Raw genomic sequence first — 24,651 nt, forward strand, 5'->3', positions numbered from 1 at the left:
GCAAAAATATCTGACACGATCTTATTTGTAAAGCCATAAGAACGCGTCACATATTTTTGCGGCCTTCCTTGTACCACATATTATTGCAAGTGACTGTACATATAAAGACCATGATATCACAGTCAGATACCTATCTATTTATTATTGTGCTTCCAAACTTACGATCTCTTTTAGAATAGAAGTAGAAATAGCAATGTTTATTTGCCAGAATATGTTACAATTAGGTCTTAATACAGTTTTAGATTCAGTAGGGGAGACCGAGGTTAGTTTTTACAGAGGAGAGTTGTGACATTGTCGATTTTTTGGAACCTAATGACTGTTAGCGAGCTCGCAACAGTGTGCGTTTGTTAGCTCGTAACTTGAACTAACAAACGCGCGCTATTGCGACCTTGTTTTTAGTTAATACATTCCAAAAAATCAACGATTTCACAACTCTCCTCTGTCACAACTCACCTCGGTCTCCCCTATTCGGTCGACATAAAGCCAACATGCAAAATGTTTGTAAATTACATTTACTAGTACGGTACATCATCAGGTGCATGCATAAAATTTCAATAATCTTAATAAAACAATGTCAGTTCATTACAAATAAAATTAAAAATAGAAATACTTATAAAATGCACATAAAAAAATAAAAAATTAAAAAATAAGCTAAAATAAAATGGTTTGGTATGTCAGAGTTATGTCATGAATGAATTAAATATTACAATTTGAAATTTAAATAGTCTTTAGAGACATTAACTAATTTGAAATAATAATTTTATAGCTGTTTTTAGGCGCACAAAAAGTCGCTCTACCTTATACTTAGCATGAAAAAACTCATCTATAAGTATTTAGAGTTAGACCAAGAAAAGTCTGCAGCGATTTTGATAGTCCACGCAGGGCACGTGTTATTTATACGTCATAATTTCATAGAAGTTTGACGTTTAAAATGACATTTGCACTGCGTGGGCTATCAAAATCGCTGCAGACTTTTCTTGGTCTAACTCTACTACAATAGGTACTGAACGTAAACAGTTGAATTTGAAATTTAAGTCATAATAATAGATTAGGCTCTACCGCCGATGACAAGCGAGTTTGAAACCTTTCGACCACTAGAGACGTCAACTGACGCGCGCGGCTAACCCTAATATCAACCTTCCAACCGACAAGGTTCAATACGACGCGCCGCACACTATAAGGCGTTGCGTTCAAATGGTTTAAAAAGTCCTCGCCAGCTATTAAGTGCTATAGGATACTGGCAATCTGGCATACAGGCTACTTATACACATTATAGACTACTATTACACGGATTCTACGTCTAGGCTTACATTTCTTGTAAAAACTTCAAAACTTCAACCTATATTCAGCAAATAGGCCACAAAGGCACTTTTACGCGTCAATATTGAATTTACATACAAGCAAAAATAATAACAATACGTCAACAATTTTATAAAATACAACTAACTGCAACTACTAATTCAAACTAACGTAAGTGAAACGTAACTAACGTATTACAATTAGTTAGAGATGTATATGGTCTCTTAATGTCGAATTACATAAAAAAACTATAATAGTAATATAAAAAAATACAGATAGAAAAACATAAAAAAAAATCTATCTGTAGGTATTTATTGACAGAACTCAAGAAATCAAACCATTTTCGAACGAGCGAGCGAAGCGAAGCGACGCGAAGCGAAGATCTTACATTCGACTTGGATCACGCGGCTGGCTAGCGGCACGTCCCGGCATTCCGATGTTTTTAAGCTGAACTGTCAGAAGATAGTTTGATACTCAAGAACTTAAGTAAACCTAACCTAACCTAACCTAAGTTCTAATTTAAATGAAATTGGGTAAACGTGTAGTTGAGGGCATTATATTTTAGTGATTAAATTATGAGCAGGCTCGATTAAGGGATTATTGAGGTAGAAGAGCTTAGAAGGCCAAAAGCTGTTTGTGAGAGGCCTAGCTATTCTGGTCATTTTATTTGCAAACAACATGGTCGAATTTAGAATCAAATGAAAGTGCTCGGTTTGCACTTTAATAATATCGTTTTTAAATTTACCTTTTTGAAATAATTAGCAAGATAAAAATAAAATAATATAAACATAATATAGGTATTTGACATTTGACAGGAAATATTTCGGCTTAGCACAGATATAGTTTATTTTGATCTCTATGATTTCTATGATGACTTAAATCCAGGGGAGGGACAGTCGTATCAAAGACATATGTAACTTCGTATAAGACGAATAAAGTCTAAGGAAAAAACGTGCCTCGGAATTGAAGCAAAAGTCATTCTCGAATAGATGGCGCACACACCTTTAGCCTATCCTCGGCTAGATGGCGTGACGACACCGTTTCATATTTAACAATTTTAACACATAGATATCAGTGAATGAACATGGATCAAAATGATATAAAAATAATAAAATCATTTATCCATATATATACATGTTTTGATAACTCTATACGTTTTCATTTTGAGTTTTAGTCGTGTGTCGATAGATGGCAGTAAATTTACAGTGACTACAAAATTTACAATGACAGGACCCCTCTATACTATCTATTCTTTTTGGTCGTATATAAAGCACTTTATTCGAAAAAATAGCGACATCTATATTACTTAACGCTAAACTTTTTTTTAATATGGCTTCACTTAATTCGTCAGAACGTCTTAAAAGTCTTGTATCTAAGGCATAGATCAAACAAAAAAATTCGGGCAAGTGCGAGTCGGACTCGCGCACGAAGGGTTCCGTACCATATAAAAAAAAACAAAAAAAAAAGCAAAAAAAAAACGGTCACCCATCCAAGTACTGACCACTCCCGACGTTGCTTAACTTTGGTCAAAAATCACGTTTGTTGTATGGGAGCCCCATTTAAATCTTTATTTTATTCTGTTTTTAGTATTTGTTGTTATAGCGGCAACAGAAATACATCATCTGTGAAAATTTCAACTGTCTAGCTATCACGGTTCGTGAGATACAGCCTGGTGACAGACGGACGGACGGACGGACGGACGGACAGCGAAGTCTTAGTAATAGGGTCCCGTTTTACCCTTTGGGTACGGAACCCTAAAAACATCTGTTAGAACAGATTATTTATGGACATCGTTGCCATGGAGGCGATTGTCACAAAAAACAACTTTGTCAAAAAAACTCAAAATATGATAACACCCCATTTATTAAATATATTAATACGGGTCACTCACGGAAGTTTTGTTATTAAAACACCCCATTTATTGTCTGTACTACGGCATAATTCAGATAAATAAAAATACTTTCAGTTTTACAATGTTAAAAGAAACAAAGTGTTCATACATGGTTCATACGCCATCACAGTTGCTGAGAACTTTATTACCAAAAAATTTAGAAAAATTATGGCGGGTAGATTCATAACCTGCTGCGTGTAATTGTGTTTCGTGGTCAATTGTGTGTTATTCCAGCCGTGTATGATAGGTAATTTATTTACATCAACAGTCAAGTTATGGATACAAAGTTCCACGAGAGGGCTCTCTTTGTCCTATATATTATACATACAACTCTTTGCCTAAATCTATCAGTCAAGGACTCCACAGACCTTGCAATAAATCCAGGCGATTTTTGATCCATTGCAGCCTATAGCGCGACATGAAATAGTAGAAATTGAATAAATGGAACTCAAAATTGTCCATACTAAATTGTTGCCATGTGTAAGCATTTTACGTCAAAAATGTGACAGTTACGTAGAAAGTGGTGCCCTCATTTATTTTCTACTATTTTATGACGCACTATACGATACCTAAGTAGGTGCAATAAAGTCAATCGCTCTATAATAATTTTTGGTTAACTGCGAGTTCTCAGTTCGGGGCGAACTACTAGTCTAGATTCAAATCAAATTGTAACAAACTAACGGTTATTAAAAACGCACACTCATGTTAATTCCATATATCTTGGTACTAACCCCAGTTTTACTTTCGTGCATAAGTTATCATTAATTGTTGTTTTAGAAGTGGGTTAAGAGTTGTGTTATGAATATTTATAAAGTTTTTATTTATTTTGAACAAGATTTCTTTTGTTGCAGAGTGGAAGACGAGGCTGCCTCGCCCGTGACCAAAACAAAGTGAGTATGGTTATTTAGTACGAGTATTACAATTTTTATAATACTTTAGTACAGTAAAAGCCTTTAATGGGCAAGGCTGAAAAATCCTCATTTAAAACCCCATCGCCATTCTATAGTCCAAAAAATTCTTACTTCTTTATTTATTACCTTGACAAAATCCTAAAACTCTCGGCATCCATTAGGTACAGTGAGTCACTGGTTTAAAGTGAACATTAATCTGGTCCGCTTAAGGCCGACATTGTTATGTCACAGATCACTTACACAAGACGGAGTACACTCATATATGAGATGACTTGTGATCATTTTGGATTACAGATATACAGATTTTTATTGGTAAAATACATACATTTTACATGTCATTCAATTTTCAAGATTTAAATGTTTCGTGCAGCCATACAATTAAAAATTGTGAGGGTTGCCTCGTATTTTAGTCGGGTCTAAATTTACGACCTTCAATAATATTTGAACTGGAGTATCCACTATCCTATTTTCACTCGCTGTTCGCAGTACAGTATTTTAAATGTAGTACATTTTAACAACATAAAATGAGATCAATTTATAAATTTCGAATCGACCTTGTTGTGAGATGTATTTGAGTTATTTAAGGATTCAACCACAATTAAGACCTCCTATTAGTATGCCTCATTTAATGAGGAGTCTACGGGAGATAATCTTTGTTTTATACCTACTGATGTCATACAGTGAGTCAGTTATGTTCTCTAACGTGATGGCTTAAGTGCACTACAAGTGCACATAAATAATAATAATTCAGCCTATATATGTCCCACTGCTGGGCACAGGCCTCCTCTCATGCGCGAGAGGGCTTGGGCTATAGTTCCCACGCTGGCCCAATGCGGATTAGGGACTTCACATACACCTTTGAATTTCTTCGCAGATGTATGCAGGTTTCCTCACGATGTTTTGCTTCACCGAAAAGCTAGTGGTAAATATCAAATAATATTTCGTAGATACGTTCCGAAAAACAACACAAGTGCACATAAAAGAATAAAAATGCAAGGCCAACCAAATAATCTATATTAATATCAGACTCATTATAATCATCTTCTTACCCCCTTATTCATAAAACTTCACGGGGCTGATTTAGTTAAATTATGTTTTATCCCTTTCTTACAAATACAAAAGTCAAAATGTCAGAACAAACGATTCATAGCTAATTCAGGTCAGTAACACCATTAGTGTTCTTGCGGCTTTTTACCATGCAGGAGCCTGGGCAAGAGAATCGCACTAAGAGTGATAGAGACAGAAAACGTTTCGTTTTCGTAGCGCAAATGATTGGCATCTTCGCTAGTTTTGGCTTGGTTTTTCATAACACGTTTCCTTTACCTACCTTCCTCTCTTTCCAGTGAAAAAAGCGGCCTCATCACTCCCCCCCAAAATGGCGGCGAGGAGTCCCCCCCTCCAGAGAAGGAGCGGGCGGACCAAGAGGACTCGGAGAAGAGGCACGCGCCCGTCCCGCACTCGGCGGAGGGGCCGAACGACGACCTCTACGCGATTCCCGTCAAGTTGAGGGCGAAGAAGGAGCCGCCTTTGCCTCCGGGGTGGGAGAAACATGAAGGTGAGATCTTGTAAAAAAATCATTCAGCTAAACATGAGTTGGTTTATCCCTAAAACTAAACATGAAGGTAAGACACTCGTACTTTCCTTGTAAAAAATCAGAAGGAATAGACCTTTTAGCATCTCTCTGGTCAACTCAGCTGGACATGAGTTGGTTGGTCAGCGCTGGGATATTGTTTGATCCAAGGTAGTCATCATCAAAATCCTCTATTCTCTGTCTGACGAAAGACACTTAAAGAGAAAGTGCTTAGTCAACTGCTCTTCCTAAAGTAAGTTGTGTTCAAATAGCAATGGAATTTAAGAATTAATAAGTCATATTTGGTGGAAAAAAGCAGTGGTGGCCGAGTGGATATGACGTCTGACTTTCAATCCGGAGGTCGGGTGTTCAAATCCTGGCTCGTACCAATGAGTTTTTCGGAACTTATGTACGAAATATCATTTGATATTTACCACTAGCTTTTCGGTGAAGGAAAACATCGTGAGGAAACCTGCATACATCTGCGAAGAAATTCAAAGGTGTATGTGAAGTCCCCAATCCGCAGTGGGCTAGCGTGGGGACTATATAGCCTAAGCCCTCTCGCGCATGAGAGGAGGCCTGTGCTCAGCAGTGGGACGTATATAGGCTGAAATGATGATGATGATGATGAAGTCATATTTCAATGGATCGAAACTCTGGTCATAAAGCAAAGAAAATTCCATCTAGAGAATCGCGTTGGCCATTAAAAGTATGTCAAAGAAACCTTGTATCTTGTAAAAAATGAATACACATAATCACAGAATAAATATAGTACTTGGTAAAGAAGGTTCACTCTCTAACAAAACGCGTCTACGACATATATGACCGCTAGGTGGCGCAAGTGCGAGCAGGCGTCCGTTCCGTAGCGATGCGCGGCAACTAATATGGCTAGACACCAAAATTGGTGTGAGCCGCATGTACCTAGTAGTAGCGACGCGACGAAATCGCGGAGTGAGCCACGTCTGACATATGTAGTTTGCTTCTTATTCCAGACATGGACGGGCCCTACTACTGGCACATAAAAAGCGGCACCATCCAGCGGGAAATACCGAAGATGCTGCCCGTGGAGGCCAAGGAGTCCAGGATCTCTATGGTGCGGGACTGCTCGCTATCGGAGGTCAGAATCTTTGTCTATTCGTACCAGGGACGTTGCGAATATTCGCATCCGCATCCGCAACCGCGGAACTTCCGCATTATTTTCAAAATCCGCATCCGCATCCACATAAAATCTATGCGGAGCATAATGCGGATGCGGATGTCGAACAAGTCAGTACAGTAGGGTGATTCACTTTTGTATGGAGAAAAAAAAGTTGTAATATTTTTCCTGACTTTGCTCACCAATGGAGCCTCCCCACACTAAAAACTATCTATTTAAATTTTCAAAAGAATCGAATAACGTTTAGAGGTTGCACAAGTTGAAAAGGTAGAATGAGAACCCCATGTTAAAGATGTAAATCAAACACCAAGTTCGGGCTGAGACTGACTCGTACTTTATTTACTCTTACCCACATGCGTATATTACAAATATCAGATCTACCCACAACCTCCTTTTTACAGTAATTGTTTACAATTAAATTAAGCTACTACATTATCCTTTTCTAAAGAAACAAAAAAAAAAGTAATAAAAAATATAGGTTGACAAAGTACAATAAATTAGCCATTATTAGTTATTTTTACACCTTGCACATGCATTTTCAACATCTATTCTTTACAAACAATAAAGAAAGATATGAATGTAAAAAAAAAAAATACATACCTAACTGAAAACATCGAATTATTACTATTTTTTATAATCAAAAGTGGAATTATATTCAATGTATTTTAAACAATATAATGATTAATGTTGATTTAAACCTGTAGAAGCTTATAGAATAACTGCATTTGGAATAAATTCCTATACAAAAAATACTTTTATTTGTTTTTTATATATTTAACAATTTACACCTACAATTTACATTTAAGTACCTACTTATTACTGCAATGTAATTAACATCCTGTTTTATTTATAGGTATTAGGTACCTTATGTTTTATTTTCATTTAATTACACCATAATTTATAAATTAACATGCATTATCATATTTTAATACTATTAATTTAAACACTTGTATACATACAATTTATAATAATTACCTGTTATTAATAGGTACCTACGAATGACAATTTATCATGGATTTATTATGATAACAGATATTTCCATTTACGGGTTACGGGTAACATTTTTGAACGTGAGAAAAAAAAAAAACATAGGCATTGCACATTATACATCTTAGTGACATTTTTATACAGGTGTTTTTGTTTATAAATATATAATGTTATAAATATTAATACTTTTCGTTTTACCACGACTTGATGTGTCATCACTCAGCACGTTTAGTAGCCCCATCGATCAGGTGGAATGACCGTCCTGCCGGAACGAGTAATATACAGATTATTGTTTGCATTATTATCATTAGACGCTGGGGCCGGGCGAGAATCGCTTGCAGTGCAGTTGTCCGACCGCTGCATAAGTGAAGCATTCGAGGGTGACGTCATCGCGGCGTTATCAGTTGGAATGTCTAAGTCGTCATAAGGCAGGAGGCACACAGGGCTTTCAGATTCGGAATCCGAACGATTATCAGAATCGCATATTAGGTGACGTCGGTTTCTTATTAAAATGCCTCCTCCTATTATTTGTATTGCATACGATCGTATTCCACGAATCGATTGAACAATACCGTTGACCCACTTTTTATTAACCCTAACTTTTACTTTCTGACCTGGTACAAAAGGAGTTAAATCGCGAGCACCTTTATCATAATAGTCCTTTTGCTTACTTTGCCGTAGTTGAAGCTCGGATCTAACATGCTTTGGAATTTTTGGTTTAAGAAGTTTCGGTGGGCAAGGAACTATACTTCTCAATTTGCGGCTATTAAGCAATTCGGAAGGAGAAGCGAGTGTACTACTTATAGGGGTATTCAAGTATTCCAGCAAAGCTAACCTAAACTCGGTACCCTCAACCTGCGTTTTCTTGAAAATCTTCTTAACCGTTTGTATAGTTCGCTCCACTTGGCCATTTGACTGGGCGTAATGGGGCGAAGAAGTGACATGCTGGAATTTCCATGATTGAGCAAATAACTTGAAGTTTTGGGAACTGAATTCAGGGCCATTATCAGACATAACTATATCTGGGATACCTTGGCGGCTGAAAATCATTTTCATATGCTGGATTACATTGTCAGATATCAAAGACTTTAATTCTACAACTTCTACATACTTGCTGTAGTAGTCGACGACTATAAGATACTTTTTATCATTCCAGTGAAAAATATCGGCACCTATTTTGGACCATGCTCTGCTAGGAACCTCATGCGAAATAAGTGTCTCCTTTTTATTTTCATTTTTAAATAGTAAACAGGGTTGGCAATTATTGATTAAGTCTTCTACTTAACTGTGAATTTATATTTGGCCAAAACATTATTTCACGAATTCTCAATTTACATTTTTCGAGGCCAAGGTGACCAATGTGCACCCGCCTTAACAATTCACTACGCATGCCGGAGGGAATAATTATTCTATCACCCTTCCATAGCATACCGTAAGCCTCAGTTAATTCATCCCGATATCCCCAGTAGGGCCTAACTTCATTACATACTTCTTGTTTGTTATTTGGCCACCCATTTTTTATATACTTTGCCAACAATTGTAATTCCGTATCCTCTTGTGTTAACTTCTGAATATGCATAAAATGTGTGTCTACAAGCGGGTTACTAACTGCCACAGCACAAACTTGCGCTCGGGCATCTAGGTAATCACGCGGTTCTATTATCGGCGCACTGGACGGTTCAACAGCGCGCGACAGCGTATCGGCTATAAACAAATATTTACCCGGCTTGTAAATTAATTCAAAGGTATACGGTTGTAAACGCAATAGCATTCTCTGTAGACGTGCCGGAGCCGATGCTATTGGCTTGCTAATAATACTGACAAGTGGTTTGTGGTCAGTTTCTATTGTAATATCGCTTCGACCGTATATGTACGTATAAAACTTTTCGCATGCGTACACGCAAGCCAAAAGCTCTTTTTCAATTTGAGCATATGATTGCTCAGCTTTAGTCATAGCACGTGACGCGTAACACACGGGTAGATTATTTTGCATAAGGCAACATCCTAGACCGTTTTTACAAGCATCTACTGATATCACGACGGGGGTGTCCAAACTGTAATATTGTAATATAGGAACACTTGTCAAGCATTCTTTAAGACTATTGAATGACCTTTCATGCTCATCATTCCAGTGCCATTCCACTTCTTTCTTAAGAAGTTGTCTCAAAACATGATTCCTATCTGATAAATTAGGTATAAAATTACCAACATAATTAATCATACCTAGAAAACGTTCTAAGTCCTTTACGTTCAATGGACGTGGCATATTCCTTATCGCGGACGTGTGCGCATCGTCAGGGTAAATGCCGTGAGGAGTGATCTTGTGACCTAAATATTTAATTTCCGATAATCCAATTTTACATTTATTTAAATTCAGTTTTAAATTTATTTCTCTGCATCTGTCCAATACCATTTTCAATCTACGGTCGTGTTCCTCCTTAGTGCTGCCGTAAATAAGTAAATCGTCAACAAATAAACATACACCTGGAATGTCGTCGAAGTGCTCATACATTTTTTTATGGAACACCTCCGATGCAGATGAAATTCCGAAAGGAAGACGCAAGAATTTATACCTACCGAAACTAGTATTAAATGTACAAAGGTCTGTACTATCAGCATGTAATTTTAGTTGCCAGAAACCCTGTTTGGCATCCAAAGTACTAAAATACTTGGATCCACCTAGGTTAGCTGTAATTTCGTCCAAAGTAGGCAGTTTAAAATGCTCGCGCTTGATTGCTAAATTTAAATCACGTGGATCCAAACAAATCCTAATGTCCCCGTTGGCCTTTCTAGCGACTGTCATGCTGTTGACCCAGTCTGTCGGGCCCTCAACCTTTGCAATAATTCCGTCTTTAATCATTTCGTCTAATTTACACTTTACCGAATCTTTCAAGGCCACTGGAAGCTTCCTAGGTGCATGCACCACTGGCCTGACGTTTTCGTTGAGCTCAATTTTATAATGGCCTGGCATGCAACCTACCCCCTCAAAAACGTCTCTGTACTCCGTAAAAATACTATGATTTAAATTACTTTTCTCATCACCTTTCACCTCCAATACTAATTTTACTAAATTTAACTCGCGACAAGAGTCACGACCTAAAACAGGTGGCGAATCTACATCGGCTATTATAAAATCTACAATATAGCTACGATCTTTATGCTGCACCTTTAAATGACACTGACCTACAATTTTTATGCCCGTACCAGAATAACCCTTTAATCGGACTAAAGACATTCCTAACTCTCGCTCAGCTATGCCTAAATCTCGCAAACAGGTACGCGGGATGATGTTCACGTCGGCCCCAGTGTCCAATTTAAACTTCAACTTACTATCATTAATCGTCAAATCGACAGACCAATCATTTTGAGAATCAGAAAGATAATATATTACTCGTACCTGATCGGTTGAGTCATCCGCTTGAATCTCGTAAACTGTGCACATCCGGGAAAAGTGATCAAATCTGTTGCAGTTCAAACACCTCTTTCCTGCAGCAGGACATCTAGAGTTCCCATGTTCATACCCACACATTGAACACCATGCACTACGCTCACTACCACGACCATGTTTGTGCGTCAGCTGATTTCGTTGCATCGGTGGACCCCAGCGCTGCACTGGCGCGGGCGCGGGCGGGTGAGCGGGGGGCGCACGAGGACGCGATAGCTGCCTGCTACCGCGGGGCCACGCGCGCGTTGCTCCTCGATGCGCGGACGCTCCTCGCCGAGATACCCACATTACCCGATTTACATCACTAATATCACTATTGTCTTCACAAGCCGTTTCCCGCACTACTCCGTGATGCCCAAAATAATCTCGTTGTACCGCATAGGCGTGATGCTCCACAGATTCTTTTTTTATGGCTCCGGCTTGTACCTTCGAAATTTGCGCAACATTACAAATATCTAATGATTTTTTCAAAGTTAAATCTGGTTCCCGTAGTAGTCTTTCTCGAATCGCTTGGTCCTTTATTCCACAAATAAGTCTGTCCCGAATTAAAGTCTCCATTAGGTCTTTAAATTCACACGAACTTGCCAATTTTTTTAACTCGAACGAGTATTGTTCGATAGACTCGCCTTCCTTTTGATCGCGAGTAAAAAATCTGTGCCGTTCAATAGTTAGATTCTTTTTAGGCAGGAAAAATGAGTCAAACTTAGCCAATAATTCCGTTGATGTCGTTATTGTTGATTTATCAAATTGCTCGTACACTTCTCGGCACTGCTCGCCGATGACATGTAAAAGGATGCTTAATTGCACTTTCTTGTCTTTCTTCGTCAGCTCACACGCTTCATAATAAATGAGAAATGCGTTCTTCCATTTTTCCCACTCTTTTGACAAATTTCCCGTAGTAACATTTTCTAAACTATTGACGAACGAAAATGGCGGCGGCGGTGGCAAAATCGAGTCCATAATGAAAGTTCACACAAGTATGTATTTTCACAAATTGTCACCAAATCGTACCTATCTTCTACAGCACGTATACGTAAAGTTAACTACGTAAACCGTAAAACACAATTACTTTAAACACTTTTCTATTTAGGTTCTTTTATTTCGACTGCGCCATGTTAAAGATGTAAATCAAACACCAAGTTCGGGCTGAGACTGACTCGTACTTTATTTACTCTTACCCACATGCGTATATTACAAATATCAGATCTACCCACACCCCATACATTGCGTGAAAATGAACTATGTTCTAAAATGACAAAATATAATGAACTGATACTAAAATCGAATGAGAAAACTGAATTTTGCGTCTAAAACACGAAAAAAGCACTTTTCCTTTAGAAACAGGTGGAAAAACTGAAAAATCTTAATTAGAACATTTATCGAGTAACCAAAATCCAAGTTTATTACTAATTTTAAAATTTATTTATATGTAGAAGGTTCAGTATCACACTACTCTCCGCTTTGATGGTAGCCGCTTAAACCATTTTCTACCCTCCGATGTAGAGTCGTTGGTTATTTGAAAAATCTTTGTTGATGTTGTGCAACCTCTAAATGTTGACCGATTTTAATTTCTTTTAACGTATAATATTTTTTTATCAGTTAGAACAAGAATTCGAGCAAAGTCAGATGAAAATCGAAAATTCGGAAAAATGAAACACCCTACAGTACAGGAACGTCTTAGCGGCAGCTTAAGGGCTAGGTAATTTCGTCATTAGATATAACGAAATCGTCTAGATCCAGAAAAGTCGGCCAAGTTACTGTTTATTTAATATAACGCACGCATATTCTTGCTCAAATACTAAACGATTCGTTTTTTTTTATAAAAAATACTAAAATTGAATATTTGACGTTTTTTAAGTACCTATTCTTGACATCCGCATCCGCTGATGTGAGCCTTTAAATATCCGCATCCGCATCCGTGGGTGTCAAAAAATCTGCATCCGCAACATCCCTGATTCGTACCCCTTCCCCTTTTCCCTTTTCTCTATATTACTTTACTCATGTTTGACAAATAAATTATCTTTATCTTTATATTTTTTCCCCTTTTTTCGTAGCCCTTTGGACGCCAAACGCCCTTAAAGACGTCTTAAAAAGTCGAGCCCGTGGCGCCAAGAACGTTTATATTTGGTAGCTGCTAGCTTATGCCAGAGATATATTGGCGTATGCATGACGTTTTTGGGTTTGACAGATGGCGTTCAACGGGTTAAATAACACCACATAAATCAAACTATTATGACATACTTTTTAATGTTGCATATTTTATTACATTTCTGACTGAGCTCAAATATAAATTATACAACAACTCAGACAACTATAATATTCATAATGCAATACTTCCTCACTGTACAGAACAAAGGACATCAACGCGTTTCTAACCCAACAGACCCGCACTTCATTAAAACAGTTTTTTAACAACAGGTGAACAAGTACGATGGAGTCATGACCTCCTCCGTGACCAGAAGTACTACCAGTGGGGCGCTGGCGGATCATACGGACCAGGAGGCTGAGAGGAAACGGAAGGAGGAGATGTCATATAAGTAAGTTGGTGTTATTGTCCATACAAAATACATTTACTGTACTAAGCACAGATGGAATGAATAGCCAAAATTTTCCTTTCATTTTTTTGCATTTTTCTTTCTGTTAGATTTTGTTACCATATGATCAAAAACTAGATTAACCCTTTCCCTGGCATAGTATGATTTATCGACCACATACGCGCCAATATAATTTCAACTTTAGCCTTCCGATTTAAGGTCCAAATTAGATTGGAGTTTCGGGAAATGTGTGACTTGTCTTCAAATGAATCATCAAAGCTGGATTAATTAGAATATATATGGATATTTTGGGTAAATCTTGTAGATTGGTGCGGCCTGGAAAAGAGTTAAGATTGAGACTACCATCCAATGAAAATATTCCAATAGTAAGTAAGGTTTACTCGGCTAATTCCGAAATTCGGGATATTCCGAAAATTACTAATATCTACCAAACGCGGCTACATTTAGCGTCCCGAGCCAACTGACGCGGGGAGGGAGATACTTGAACGTCATAAGGGAGTGTTGCCAGAGCAAATAATGTAGCCGCGTTTGGTAGATGTTAGTAATTTTCGGAATATCCCGAATTTCGGAATTAGCCGAGTGGCTTACGGAGTTTACATAATTAGGAGAATTTTTACGATGATATAATGCCGCTCGAATTTGTGAAAATTTTGCGCCGCTCTTCACAGCCATTCAACCCTGGCCCCTTTGGCTTAAGGGGAAATACTTGCTACTTATGTAAATGGCGTTAACGCTTATAACGACCACTAAAATCTGCAAAAAATAAATGACGATCTGTGGCGTCAACATCAACTAAGAGTGATATTGCTCATGACTAGTCATGACGTGTTTCGTCGCCAAATTATAAATCTCTCTCTGTGGTCGCTCCCTCATGACTGAGGATCGTGGTCATATGTGAATGTGGATTCTCCACACCTTGTCTTTATGATCTGCCTCCAACGGTGCCTGTTCATCGCGTCTCTGACAACCGAGCAAAAGTTGGTTGAGGCTGGGGGTGGGCCCCTTTTAATTGATCGCGCCATCTCGTTGAAGATAGTCCTCGGCTTCGTTTGCCCTCCGTGTCTCCAACAATGATCAGCTTTTCAAGGCATTCATCTCCCCTCCTCATTATGTGTAAATTATAAGTAAAGTTCCCGTTTTTCTTCCACAGACGGCGCAGTTTCCCCGCTCGTCCCGAGCCCGACAGCGCGCGTGCCGTGCGCTTCTTCGTACGGTCCCTGGGCTGGGTGGAGATATCCGAGGCAGATCTGACCCCAGAACGTTCCAGTCGCGCCGTCAACAAGTGCATCGTCGATCTCAGCCTGGGCCGGAACGATCTGCTCGACCAAGTCGGTCGCTGGGGTGATGTAAGTAGCCTTATGTCATGTAGTACCTACCTGGGTGAAAATATTCGAGGCAGATCTGACTCCAGAACATTCCAGCTGCACTGTGAATAAGTGCATCGTCGATCTGAGTCTGGACCGGAACGAACTACTCGACCAAGTCGGTCGCTGGGGTGATGTAAGTAGCCTGAAGTCCTAGATTCTTTGTTGGGCTGGATCGAGATTTCTGAGGCAGATCTGACTCCAGAACCATCCAGCCGCGCCGTCAACAAGTGCATCGTCGATCTCAGCCTGGGCCGGAACGATCTGCTCGACCAAGTCGGTCGCTGGGGTGGTGTAAGTAGCCTGAAGTCCTAGATTCTTCGTTGGGCTGGATCGAGATCTCCGAGACAGATCTGACCCCAGAACGTTCCGTAATAGTAACCTACTTCTCCGAGATACGTTAGTCCAGGCCTCCTTTCCCTCAATAATTTTCAAAAAGAAGTCCTGGCTGCAATCCAGCTTCTGTTGAGTACCTATTGTTAATAACAAACATCTTTTCTTTCCTATATATCATATTCAAAATACCTTAATTCCGTATCATTGTTCCGTCATTTCCAAATCTGTTCCATCCTCCGCCAGTACCTTATTGCAAGTTTTAAGTAAGTACGTACCTATTTTCTTTTCCATGGTCAAATAAATACTTTATAACATTTTTCATTTCAGGGTAAAGATCTGTTCATGGACCTGGACGATGGGGCCCTGAAGCTCATCGACCCTGAGAGCCTGAACACTCTGCACACACAACCTATACACACCATACGCGTGTGGGGTGTGGGCAGAGATAACGGACGGTAAGTATTACCTGTACCTACTGAAGGAAAAATATAAAATCTATACTTAATGGGCGCGTTGCGTATTATCCTAATCTCTATCCACTTACTCTTAACCCATTAGATTTCCAGGATTTATCAGTTCATTTAATGGAGGATTCCACTTCCACCAGATTTTAAGGTTACCTTTTGAAGAAGATTATGTATGCGCCTCGAGGCCCATTAATTTGGTTGCAATTAAATTTACTCTTCAAACTAAATGATGTTCCATGTTTTATATTAACAAATCGTGTGTTGAAGGATAATGTTTTATTGTGACTCAATATTTCCTTTTTGTTTTGCTACCCTGGAACAGTGAAAGGTAAATAATTAAACATGACCGTCTTCAGATAGTATTTAAAATTATTGTTAAATTGTATAACACAACTTTATGTTAACGTTTTATTTTAGGATAATAATATTGTACTAGTATGCATTCCAAAGTGCCTTGAAAGTAAAAAAAGAAAGAAGTATCTAGAAGTATCGAGGAAGTAGAAAGTATTTAGTGTTGCAAAGTGCTGTGTAATCTGTTTGAAAAAATACCTAGGTAATTAAAAAAAAATTACAAAGAAATCTACACATATCTTCAAGTTTTCCGACTGGGTATCATTTCTGGGACAGTCCGTAAGTCACGGCGGTACATAGTGGTTAAACCCTGGATGGCGCAAGTGGCCTAATAAAGGTCTGTGCACACCGGTTTGCGTGTGCGTGACGTGCACGTGCGCGTGCGCTAAAACGTTGGAGCCGCACACGCACACGTCACGCAAGCGGTGTGCCGTCTCTCATAAAGATCTGTATACTACAACGCTGCACGCGCACGTCACGCACACGCAGCCGGTGTGCACAGGCCTTAAGAGTATCTCATTACAGGGACTTCGCGTACGTGGCCCGCGACCGCGCGACGCGGCGCCACATGTGCCACGTGTTCCGCTGCGAGGCGCCGGCGCGCAGCATCGCCAACGCGCTGCGCGACATCTGCAAGCGCATCATGATCGAGCGCTCCCTGCAGCCGCCGCCGCGCCCCACCGACCTGCCCGCGGCCAGGCGTCCCCGCCCGCTCTCCGGTACATACTGTTCGCATTCTTCTTTTCAGATCATATAGCACAATGCTTGTCTGAGTCCCAGCCTGAGTTTCACAGACTTATTCCAGAGGTTTCGCTATTCATTAGGTCGGTGCAAGATGTACGGAGTCGTTTCACAAAACAAGGTTAGGAAAGGCTATTCAACCGCATGGGCAGTGGAATTTCAGGAATAAAGTTCAGAAGAAAGGACACAAAAGACTTCATTTCGGCCTATTTCTTTGAGATAACTAATTTTTTTAACCATATCCTAAAAATATAAAGGCTTCTGTAATGTCTTAGAAGCAGACACTGATGAGCGCCCCAAATAACTTTGTAAATGTGAAGCGAATTTCTGCATAACGTGAACTTATTTGTCGTCGGGCTGAGTCTGCCTCTGAAGTGAACTTCTGAAGAAGTGAAATTTTTAGGCCTGTTGAAACAGGCGTAAAAGCACAACCTACAAGTATAGGTACATGTAATCTTCTAGATATTATCATTTCTTGCGTTCTTCCCGGCTTTCTTGCTACAAGGCTTTGTTCGCCAACAGCAACAGTTGAGATACTCTTGACAACGCAAATTTTCAGAAATTAAACAGTTTTATTTTATTCCAGGGGCTTCATTCCCGACGCCCATGGAGGAGCCGCGCAAGACCGTGCGCGCGCGCTACCTCGGCAGCGCGGAGGTGCCCCGCGCCACCGGCATGGACGTGCTCAACGACGCCCTGGAGCGTCTGGCGGCGGCTAGGGCGCCTTCGGCGTGGCGACCGGTCGCTGTGGCTGTCGCGCCGTCTATGATCACTATTACTGAAGAAGGGGTGAGTGTTTTGGGCTTGGATGTGCGATGCATTGGGGTGAGGCAAAGCTTAAATCTGTGATATACCGTAACGGGCATAGGTAACCTAGACGTCTTTAACGACGCACTGAAGCTACCTCGTTACCGCTCGCCACCTGCATGGTCGTGCTGAACGATGCGTTGGAACGTTTAGCGGCTGCTAACGCACCGTCTGTGTGGCGACCGCTATTACTAATAATGTAGCGAGTTCTCATTGATTACACTTCCTATTAAGAACCCTCTGTTGAACAACAACTCGGTAGTTCATTCAACGAAGTAACCAAACGAACGAATGGTATGGAATGGTGGAATGGTAGTGGTACGAAAGAATGGTATTCGCAAACCGCGAAAATAATTTAGATTACAACCTGTGAGACGGCTCTGCCTACCGCGCTTTCTGTCCTTTGGCAACTCCAACCAGATGCGCTAGCCAGTCGGTGAGAACGATAAGAAACCTAACTGACATAATATTTCTGTCCCCAGGAATCGAGCCCCATAGTGGAATGCCGCGTCCGCTACCTGTCGTTCCTCGGCATCGGTCGCGACGTTCGGCGCTGCGCGTTCATCGTGCACACGGCTCAAGACATGTACGTGGCGCACTGCTTCCACGCTGAACCCTCGTCCGGGGCCCTCTGCAAGACTATCGAGGCTGCCTGCAAGGTAATATATCCTACTTGACTGCATTAGGGTCGGTTGCATCTAACCGTCTGTCACCGTTAAAGCGTTCGCCAAATTTTAATGGGAAGTTTCTTAGATCTCTGCTGGGTGACGTTGATCAGTCTGTTAACTGTGGTTGGTGCAACTGGCCCTAACATGATTCGACGATCCTAGATAGATCCCTAAAATGAAACAAAAAGGTAATAGCTGTTAAACATGGGCCGTCGTCTTGTATTTTTTGGTCCAATTTCGTGTTGAAAATCAGATCCCTAAGTAGGTATTAGGATTCAAAATCATTCATACGTAAGTTAAAAATATAAAGTGTTCACCACTATAGGTATTGATAGTATTGTAGCATTTTATAGTTATTCTGTACCGTCACCCAGGCGACAATAGTAACGTGAAACCATAAAACAATGCTTTTAAAAGTGACCCAGGCGACCGTAGGTACCCGCGGCAACGAGTGGCAAGAGAAAGTTGATTTTCCCAACTAATCAGTGACGCTTTTTTTTTTTGCAGCTCCGCTATCAAAAATGTCTGGACGCCCACGGCGGAGCGCCACCACGTTCACCTGGCGCAGGGTCGGGTGACTCCCGAGGGTCGCTCGGCCAGACCCTGAAGTCTATCGTGGGCTCAGTCATTGGCCGTCGGCCTTCTTGAACACAGGAGGAGTCGAAAGAGGTTAGAATCTAGCCTTGCCTTACCTGCTACTTCTAAGAGTCCTTGGCATTTTGCAACACATTTAGGTAGAGAGTCTGAGGTCCGTTCGATCCTACGAATTGACAGAGGAACTAGTTTTCTGGGGTAAACTAGACCTCATTGGGATTTATCAGCGTCTTGATGTCTCCTTTTATTGATCTTTCGTAAAGATAAACTCACTTATGCGGACCGGGCAGAGCAAAAACAAGTTTTGTGTTTTGTATGAAAAACATAAATTCACTGATTTTTTTTTTAACTAATATGCTATCTGAAGCTAAAAACTAATTACAGGACTAGACACTTATACCTTATCTTATTGTAAGTACAAAGTTTTAGAACAATCTAGCTAGTCGTATTAAAATGAGAGCGTAACTACGTTTGTATGGAGAACGGAGCTTGCTTGAGGACTCTTCATACTTAGGTACCTAGTTTAAATATTAAGATCACAATCGTTATAGAAATTGACGTATTTTTCTCTATTTCCAGATAGAGGTCGCTACTCCCCACGAGGCGGACGCAGGCGCAGCGTAGCTTGCGCATTCCGGGTGCAGTTGCTTGGGTTCATTTATTACTTCTAGTCATATTTCTGCCTTCTATTACCCATTTTTTTTCAACCCAGGTGACGAAATATAATTTGCACAGATTCCCCATACAAGCTGCTTGAAAGATAGGTGAAAATTATGTTTCATCAACTTTACCTACCTACACATACATACAATCTACATATACGAAGGCTATGAGCGAACAGGGCCACCGTAAACCACTTCGTACTTCCTTCATCTATTTGCCTCACTATCGCACTTATTCAAGTGACAGGGAGACAAGAAAACGAAACTTCGACCTAACCTTGTACACCACCACCCTTTCGTGCTCGGCGCTTAATGGACTAATGGTAAAAAATTAAAAATGGAATGCATGAAAGTTGACATTGGGCTGTATAGTAGCCGCGCGCGTCAGTTGCCTATTTAAGCCTGACACACAACTTTTGTCGGTGGAGTCCGTTTGCGATTTTATGGAACGTAAGTATATGGAAAATCGCAACGATTACAAAATAATCTAACGTAATACGTTCGACGAAACTGCACAGTAAAACCGTTAAGGTGTGGTGGCGGGATACTATGGAAAAGGCCACTACTTCATCAGAACACAAGACAGACAAGAGACAGAGAGGCTGGTACAGAAGAGATCAAAAACACGAGCAGTTGAAACAGGCCACATTGTAGGTAATAAACTAATCGGTCTTCTTTCTCTTAAGAATAGAAGCAAGGAAGTTTTACCACACGATTTTCTTGAATTCCCTACTTAATCTACGTTTCCCGCCTTTTGTCCTACAACTGTAGGTATTTCTAAAGAGTTTAGCTTCCTAAGCCCAAGCAACTGCAAACCGCACTATAATATCCAGCTTTACATATTTAGGAGGGATTCAATATTGTTTAAAACTTGTTTTTTAAGAAATTGAAACGTATTGTCATCACAGTAAGGTTCAACTGACATTGCAGGCAAGCTTCACATGGCTTTCGTCATGACTGCATCAATATACATATCTATTAGTTTTTGTATACGGTCTGTCATTTAGAGGGTTATTTAATTATGCACATCTGATGTTAAAAGACAAGAACAACGATTTACGAAAATTTACCACCATTTTTCAGTTGCCTAAGTACTTATTCTTTTTAGTGGTATTTAAAGCAATAGTGTTTTTTTCTCCGTTTCGGCTTGGGCAAAAATGCCTTTGTGTGTCCTCTGTTTACTCTATAGGACGCATTTTTCGACCGTCCGATTCCCGTGAAATTTTCTGAGCAGGTTCGAATTTTTTGTCAATTCACTTTTTGAAAATATTTCAAAATGGCGGTGCTATGGTGATTCACGAACTCTATAGCTCACAGAGCGACTAGTTAACTAAGAATTTACTTGACAACATTTTTATCTCTTCACATTAGAGTCCATTTCTGATTGGTTTTCATTGGTTTAGTTAGACTGTTCAGTAATGAAATTGGCCTAGAATTATTCGACAAATTAAGGTATTTTTAACAGAAGGGAGATTAAATTATTTCTTTTTGTTATTTTGTCCCGTTAGCCAGGAGACAACTAACACACTCTGAGATGATGCTTGGTAGATGGCCCAAAATTTTATGAGGGGGGAATTCAAATCCTATAAAACCTTGTATTTAAATAGTGACCCAGGAGACTTATCCTCAACAACCAAAACAGTTAATACACTCGCCAAATGAGTAAGTTCAACGCCCTTAACGCCATCTAGTGTTATTATTTTGTGTCTAAATGATCGATTAACGTCAGATGTGCATTAAAACAGCTTGTAGGTCATTATAACATAGTGCAGTAAACAAATAAGTGTTCATATACCTATATACTTTTTAATTATGTTAAACTACAGTCAGAAGGTCAGAACACAAGTGTTACAATCTTAATAATATACATGTGTTCAAATTGTTGTATAAAGTCAGTCTGACCTAACTCTGTATCGGTTTGGCAAGCGACATAGTGTAGCAGAAACACCACAGATGTCAAATTTCCACGAAAATAAGACGTCTATATAAAATTATATTATTATATTATTGGCTAAAATGCCAATAGGCATTTTAACATTTTGTCACTGCAAAGTGGGTGCAGAGTTAGCTTAGATGGGTTCTAGAACTATTTGAACATATAGGTACGTGTGTTTTTGACTGTGTCGCCGTCAGATATATCGGAACAACCAGTGTGTTCACAATTATCTGATCAAAGCCTTACCAAGACGTTACAGTGCATGTTCAGATATTTTTGACCACCTATGCCGCTCCGATATATCTGATAGCGACTGCACTACCTTAATTTAGTCCTTATTAATTTTAGATATTAAACACTTACATTCACATTGTTTTGAGGCCGGGTATCACAATATTTAATGTTAGTAACAAGGACTATAACAAATTAACGATTTAAGAGGGTATTTAAATGTTTTTCACGTTGATCTCAAGTTGTTTGAATTTTCGTATTTTATTACATATTTTGGGTTCACAATTTTTAAATTTATTAAAGTATATTTTAATTTTTTATTTATTGTTCGCCTATACCTACAGTTAATAGAATATTTTTTGAGCGTTTGCTCAAATTTTACTGGCGTTGATTGTATATAGGTACAGTCGCCATCGGATATGTATTGGAGCGGCCAAGGCGTTCAAAAATATCTGAACAAGCACCCAAGTTCCTTGACAATAGATGCGTTTTCGGATATTTGTGAAGTCTTTGGCCGCACATATGTATCTGATGATGATTGTACATACCTGTTTTTTTTTTATACTTACACTGAGATTTAAGTATCTCTCTTTTTTCATCAAAAAAAAAGAAAAAAATATGCTTACTTCTCTCAGTGTAGTGTTTAACCCAGGTATTTTTGTTAACTACTTTTATAATACCTCAAACTACGTCTACATAACCGCTAAGCTACGCCTCTGCTTAAACTACCAACGATTATTAGACTGGTGGTCACATTTTCAACGCTGAGGTTTGGTACGCAAAAGTAAACCGTACGAGTTACGCTTAAAGCACATTTTTCTTTGAAATTGGACTGCCAGGCTTGATAGGCAAGCGGTTTGAGGTAAGTTTGTATATGCTTTAGCTCCTAATTATTATAAAATCCTAGTCCATAGTTCATTATTGCTTCTGTACATTCGACGCCATTTATAATTTATAAAAAATTCCTCTGTGACAACTGTCACAAGCTTTTTTAGTTAATGTAATTTAAGGTGTAAGAATAAAGTATTAATAATGACCCTGTGGAGTTTGTAAATAATTGTAAACAATGGAATTCGTTTAGTTGTAGGGTAGATAATATTGGAGTGTTAAATGGTGTGAGTTTAATGTGACAGACTTGAGATTTTAGATACACAAAACGGACGGTATGCAATGCAATAAAAATATATTGTTAGTTGCGGACACCTTTACAAAGTCACATCGTTCAGCTCTTAAAGCGCGCTCTCTGTCAATCGCTATGCGATTCTCGCGCGAGACGGAGGGACATAGCGATGTTTTCTCGCGACAGTGACTTTGAGAGGGAGTCGATTGACGATTTCAGTCTGTCGAGCACGGTATGAACTAGTGATAAGATTCGTTTAACTATACTTTGTCCCAACGCTGGACGTAGCATAGTCTAAATTGACCCTATTTGTATAGTAAAAGATATTATTTTTGCTTAGGCTTGTACAAGTTTCTAAATTGAGTGAATTTAATTGCAAAGATAAGTAAATATTTTTGGTATGACACCGCAATGGATGTTTGTAAATTATCGTGTAAGCTTATAAAGGGTCTTTTATGTTGTAAACTTTTAAACTGGGCACTACAAAATACAATCTGTAACCTCATAATAACAAGGGTGTTGAAAACACATTGAGCTTTTTACAATTATATTTCTACACGATATTTAGCGTTCATAATAAAAATTGTAGTAAAAATAAATAGCGAACGCACTCTAATAGTATTCAAATGGAGCTGCCATCTTGATTGAACTTAACTTCAAGATGGCGGCTCGAGCAATGTTAGCTTTGGGCGACTAAAATGACTAGTTTATTTTGTTTTTGATAGTGAATATGGAGATGAATGTTTATCGTATTGAGCGTACTGGGACCCACAAGTTTTCGAATTAACTCCCAAACGAGTTCCAAAGTTAAGGTGACATGAAGGGTAAAATAATAAAGTAATAATAATAATAGTGTTTTTGTGTCTGTAACACTACAACAAATAAGATACTCTATATAACGCAGGGTAGAAAATGGCCTTTAGGTATGCCGCAGTTATAAATAAGTCGATCAACTAGTTTTGTTCTTCTGCACTGTTATCTGTGAGCCAGGAGACACTACAGAGAAAAAAATCTTAAAACATTGACATGTAGATGACTCGCAACGGAATGGGCTTATATGCCTGAACTACAAGTTGCTATGAAACCATGTTTTAGAAGAGTGACCCAGGAGACGCGATCATAATTTATCCATCGAAACAAAAATACAAGTTAATATTTTGTCTCTTCCAAAAATTATTACTGGCAGCTAAAAAGTTAATTCAAATCAATATGCCCTTTCATTTTATAACAGTATACTAGTTTTATGTTTATAATTATATTATAATGACAGATTCCAGGGATTGACTTACTTGCCGAGAGGCTCTGTGACGATAATGTGAACTTTCGTTGTGCAGTCGCCATCATATATATCGTAGCGGCCAAGGTGCTCACAAATATCTGAACACACCTCTTGCCGAGGCGCTACAGAGTGCTTGTTCAGATATTTTTAAGCATTTCGGCCTCACCGAACCGATATATCTGACTGATAGCGACTGTGCCACAGTTTCATAATAATTCCACATTCCATCTTTCGCCTGATAGTTGACTAGTCAATATTTTAATTATGTATGTATGTATGTA

At 39.2% G+C, this 24,651-nt stretch overlaps 2 protein-coding genes across 2 annotated transcripts in view; one reads left to right on the top strand and one right to left on the bottom strand.

Annotated features, from left to right (window-relative positions):
* The window catches only part of LOC134794705 (protein Fe65 homolog), a 70,278-nt gene extending 46,713 nt beyond the window's left edge, over nt 1-23,565 (top strand). Inside the window, exons 4-14 of the mRNA XM_063766485.1 lie at nt 4,042-4,080; nt 5,445-5,656; nt 6,664-6,788; nt 13,678-13,796; nt 14,965-15,160; nt 15,842-15,969; nt 16,858-17,051; nt 17,660-17,862; nt 18,363-18,539; nt 19,056-19,217; nt 19,722-23,565. Of these exons, the coding sequence (XP_063622555.1) occupies nt 4,042-4,080; nt 5,445-5,656; nt 6,664-6,788; nt 13,678-13,796; nt 14,965-15,160; nt 15,842-15,969; nt 16,858-17,051; nt 17,660-17,862; nt 18,363-18,539; nt 19,056-19,196 (1,534 nt within the window). The 3' untranslated portion in view covers nt 19,197-19,217; nt 19,722-23,565. The remainder of the gene's footprint in view (nt 1-4,041; nt 4,081-5,444; nt 5,657-6,663; nt 6,789-13,677; nt 13,797-14,964; nt 15,161-15,841; nt 15,970-16,857; nt 17,052-17,659; nt 17,863-18,362; nt 18,540-19,055; nt 19,218-19,721) is intronic.
* On the bottom strand, nt 8,013-12,465 carry LOC134794692 (uncharacterized). Its single transcript, XM_063766461.1, has 2 exons — nt 10,911-12,465; nt 8,013-8,329 (listed from the first exon to the last, which is right to left on the bottom strand). The coding sequence occupies exons 1-2, from the start codon at nt 12,217-12,219 to the stop codon at nt 8,043-8,045; spliced, it is 1,596 nt and encodes a 531-aa protein (XP_063622531.1). The 5' UTR covers nt 12,220-12,465; the 3' UTR covers nt 8,013-8,042.
* Nucleotides 23,566-24,651: the final 1,086 nt, after the last annotated feature.

The sequence above is a fragment of the Cydia splendana genome, chromosome 11 (assembly GCF_910591565.1).
Source record: "Cydia splendana chromosome 11, ilCydSple1.2, whole genome shotgun sequence".
NCBI lineage: Eukaryota > Metazoa > Arthropoda > Insecta > Lepidoptera > Tortricidae > Cydia > Cydia splendana.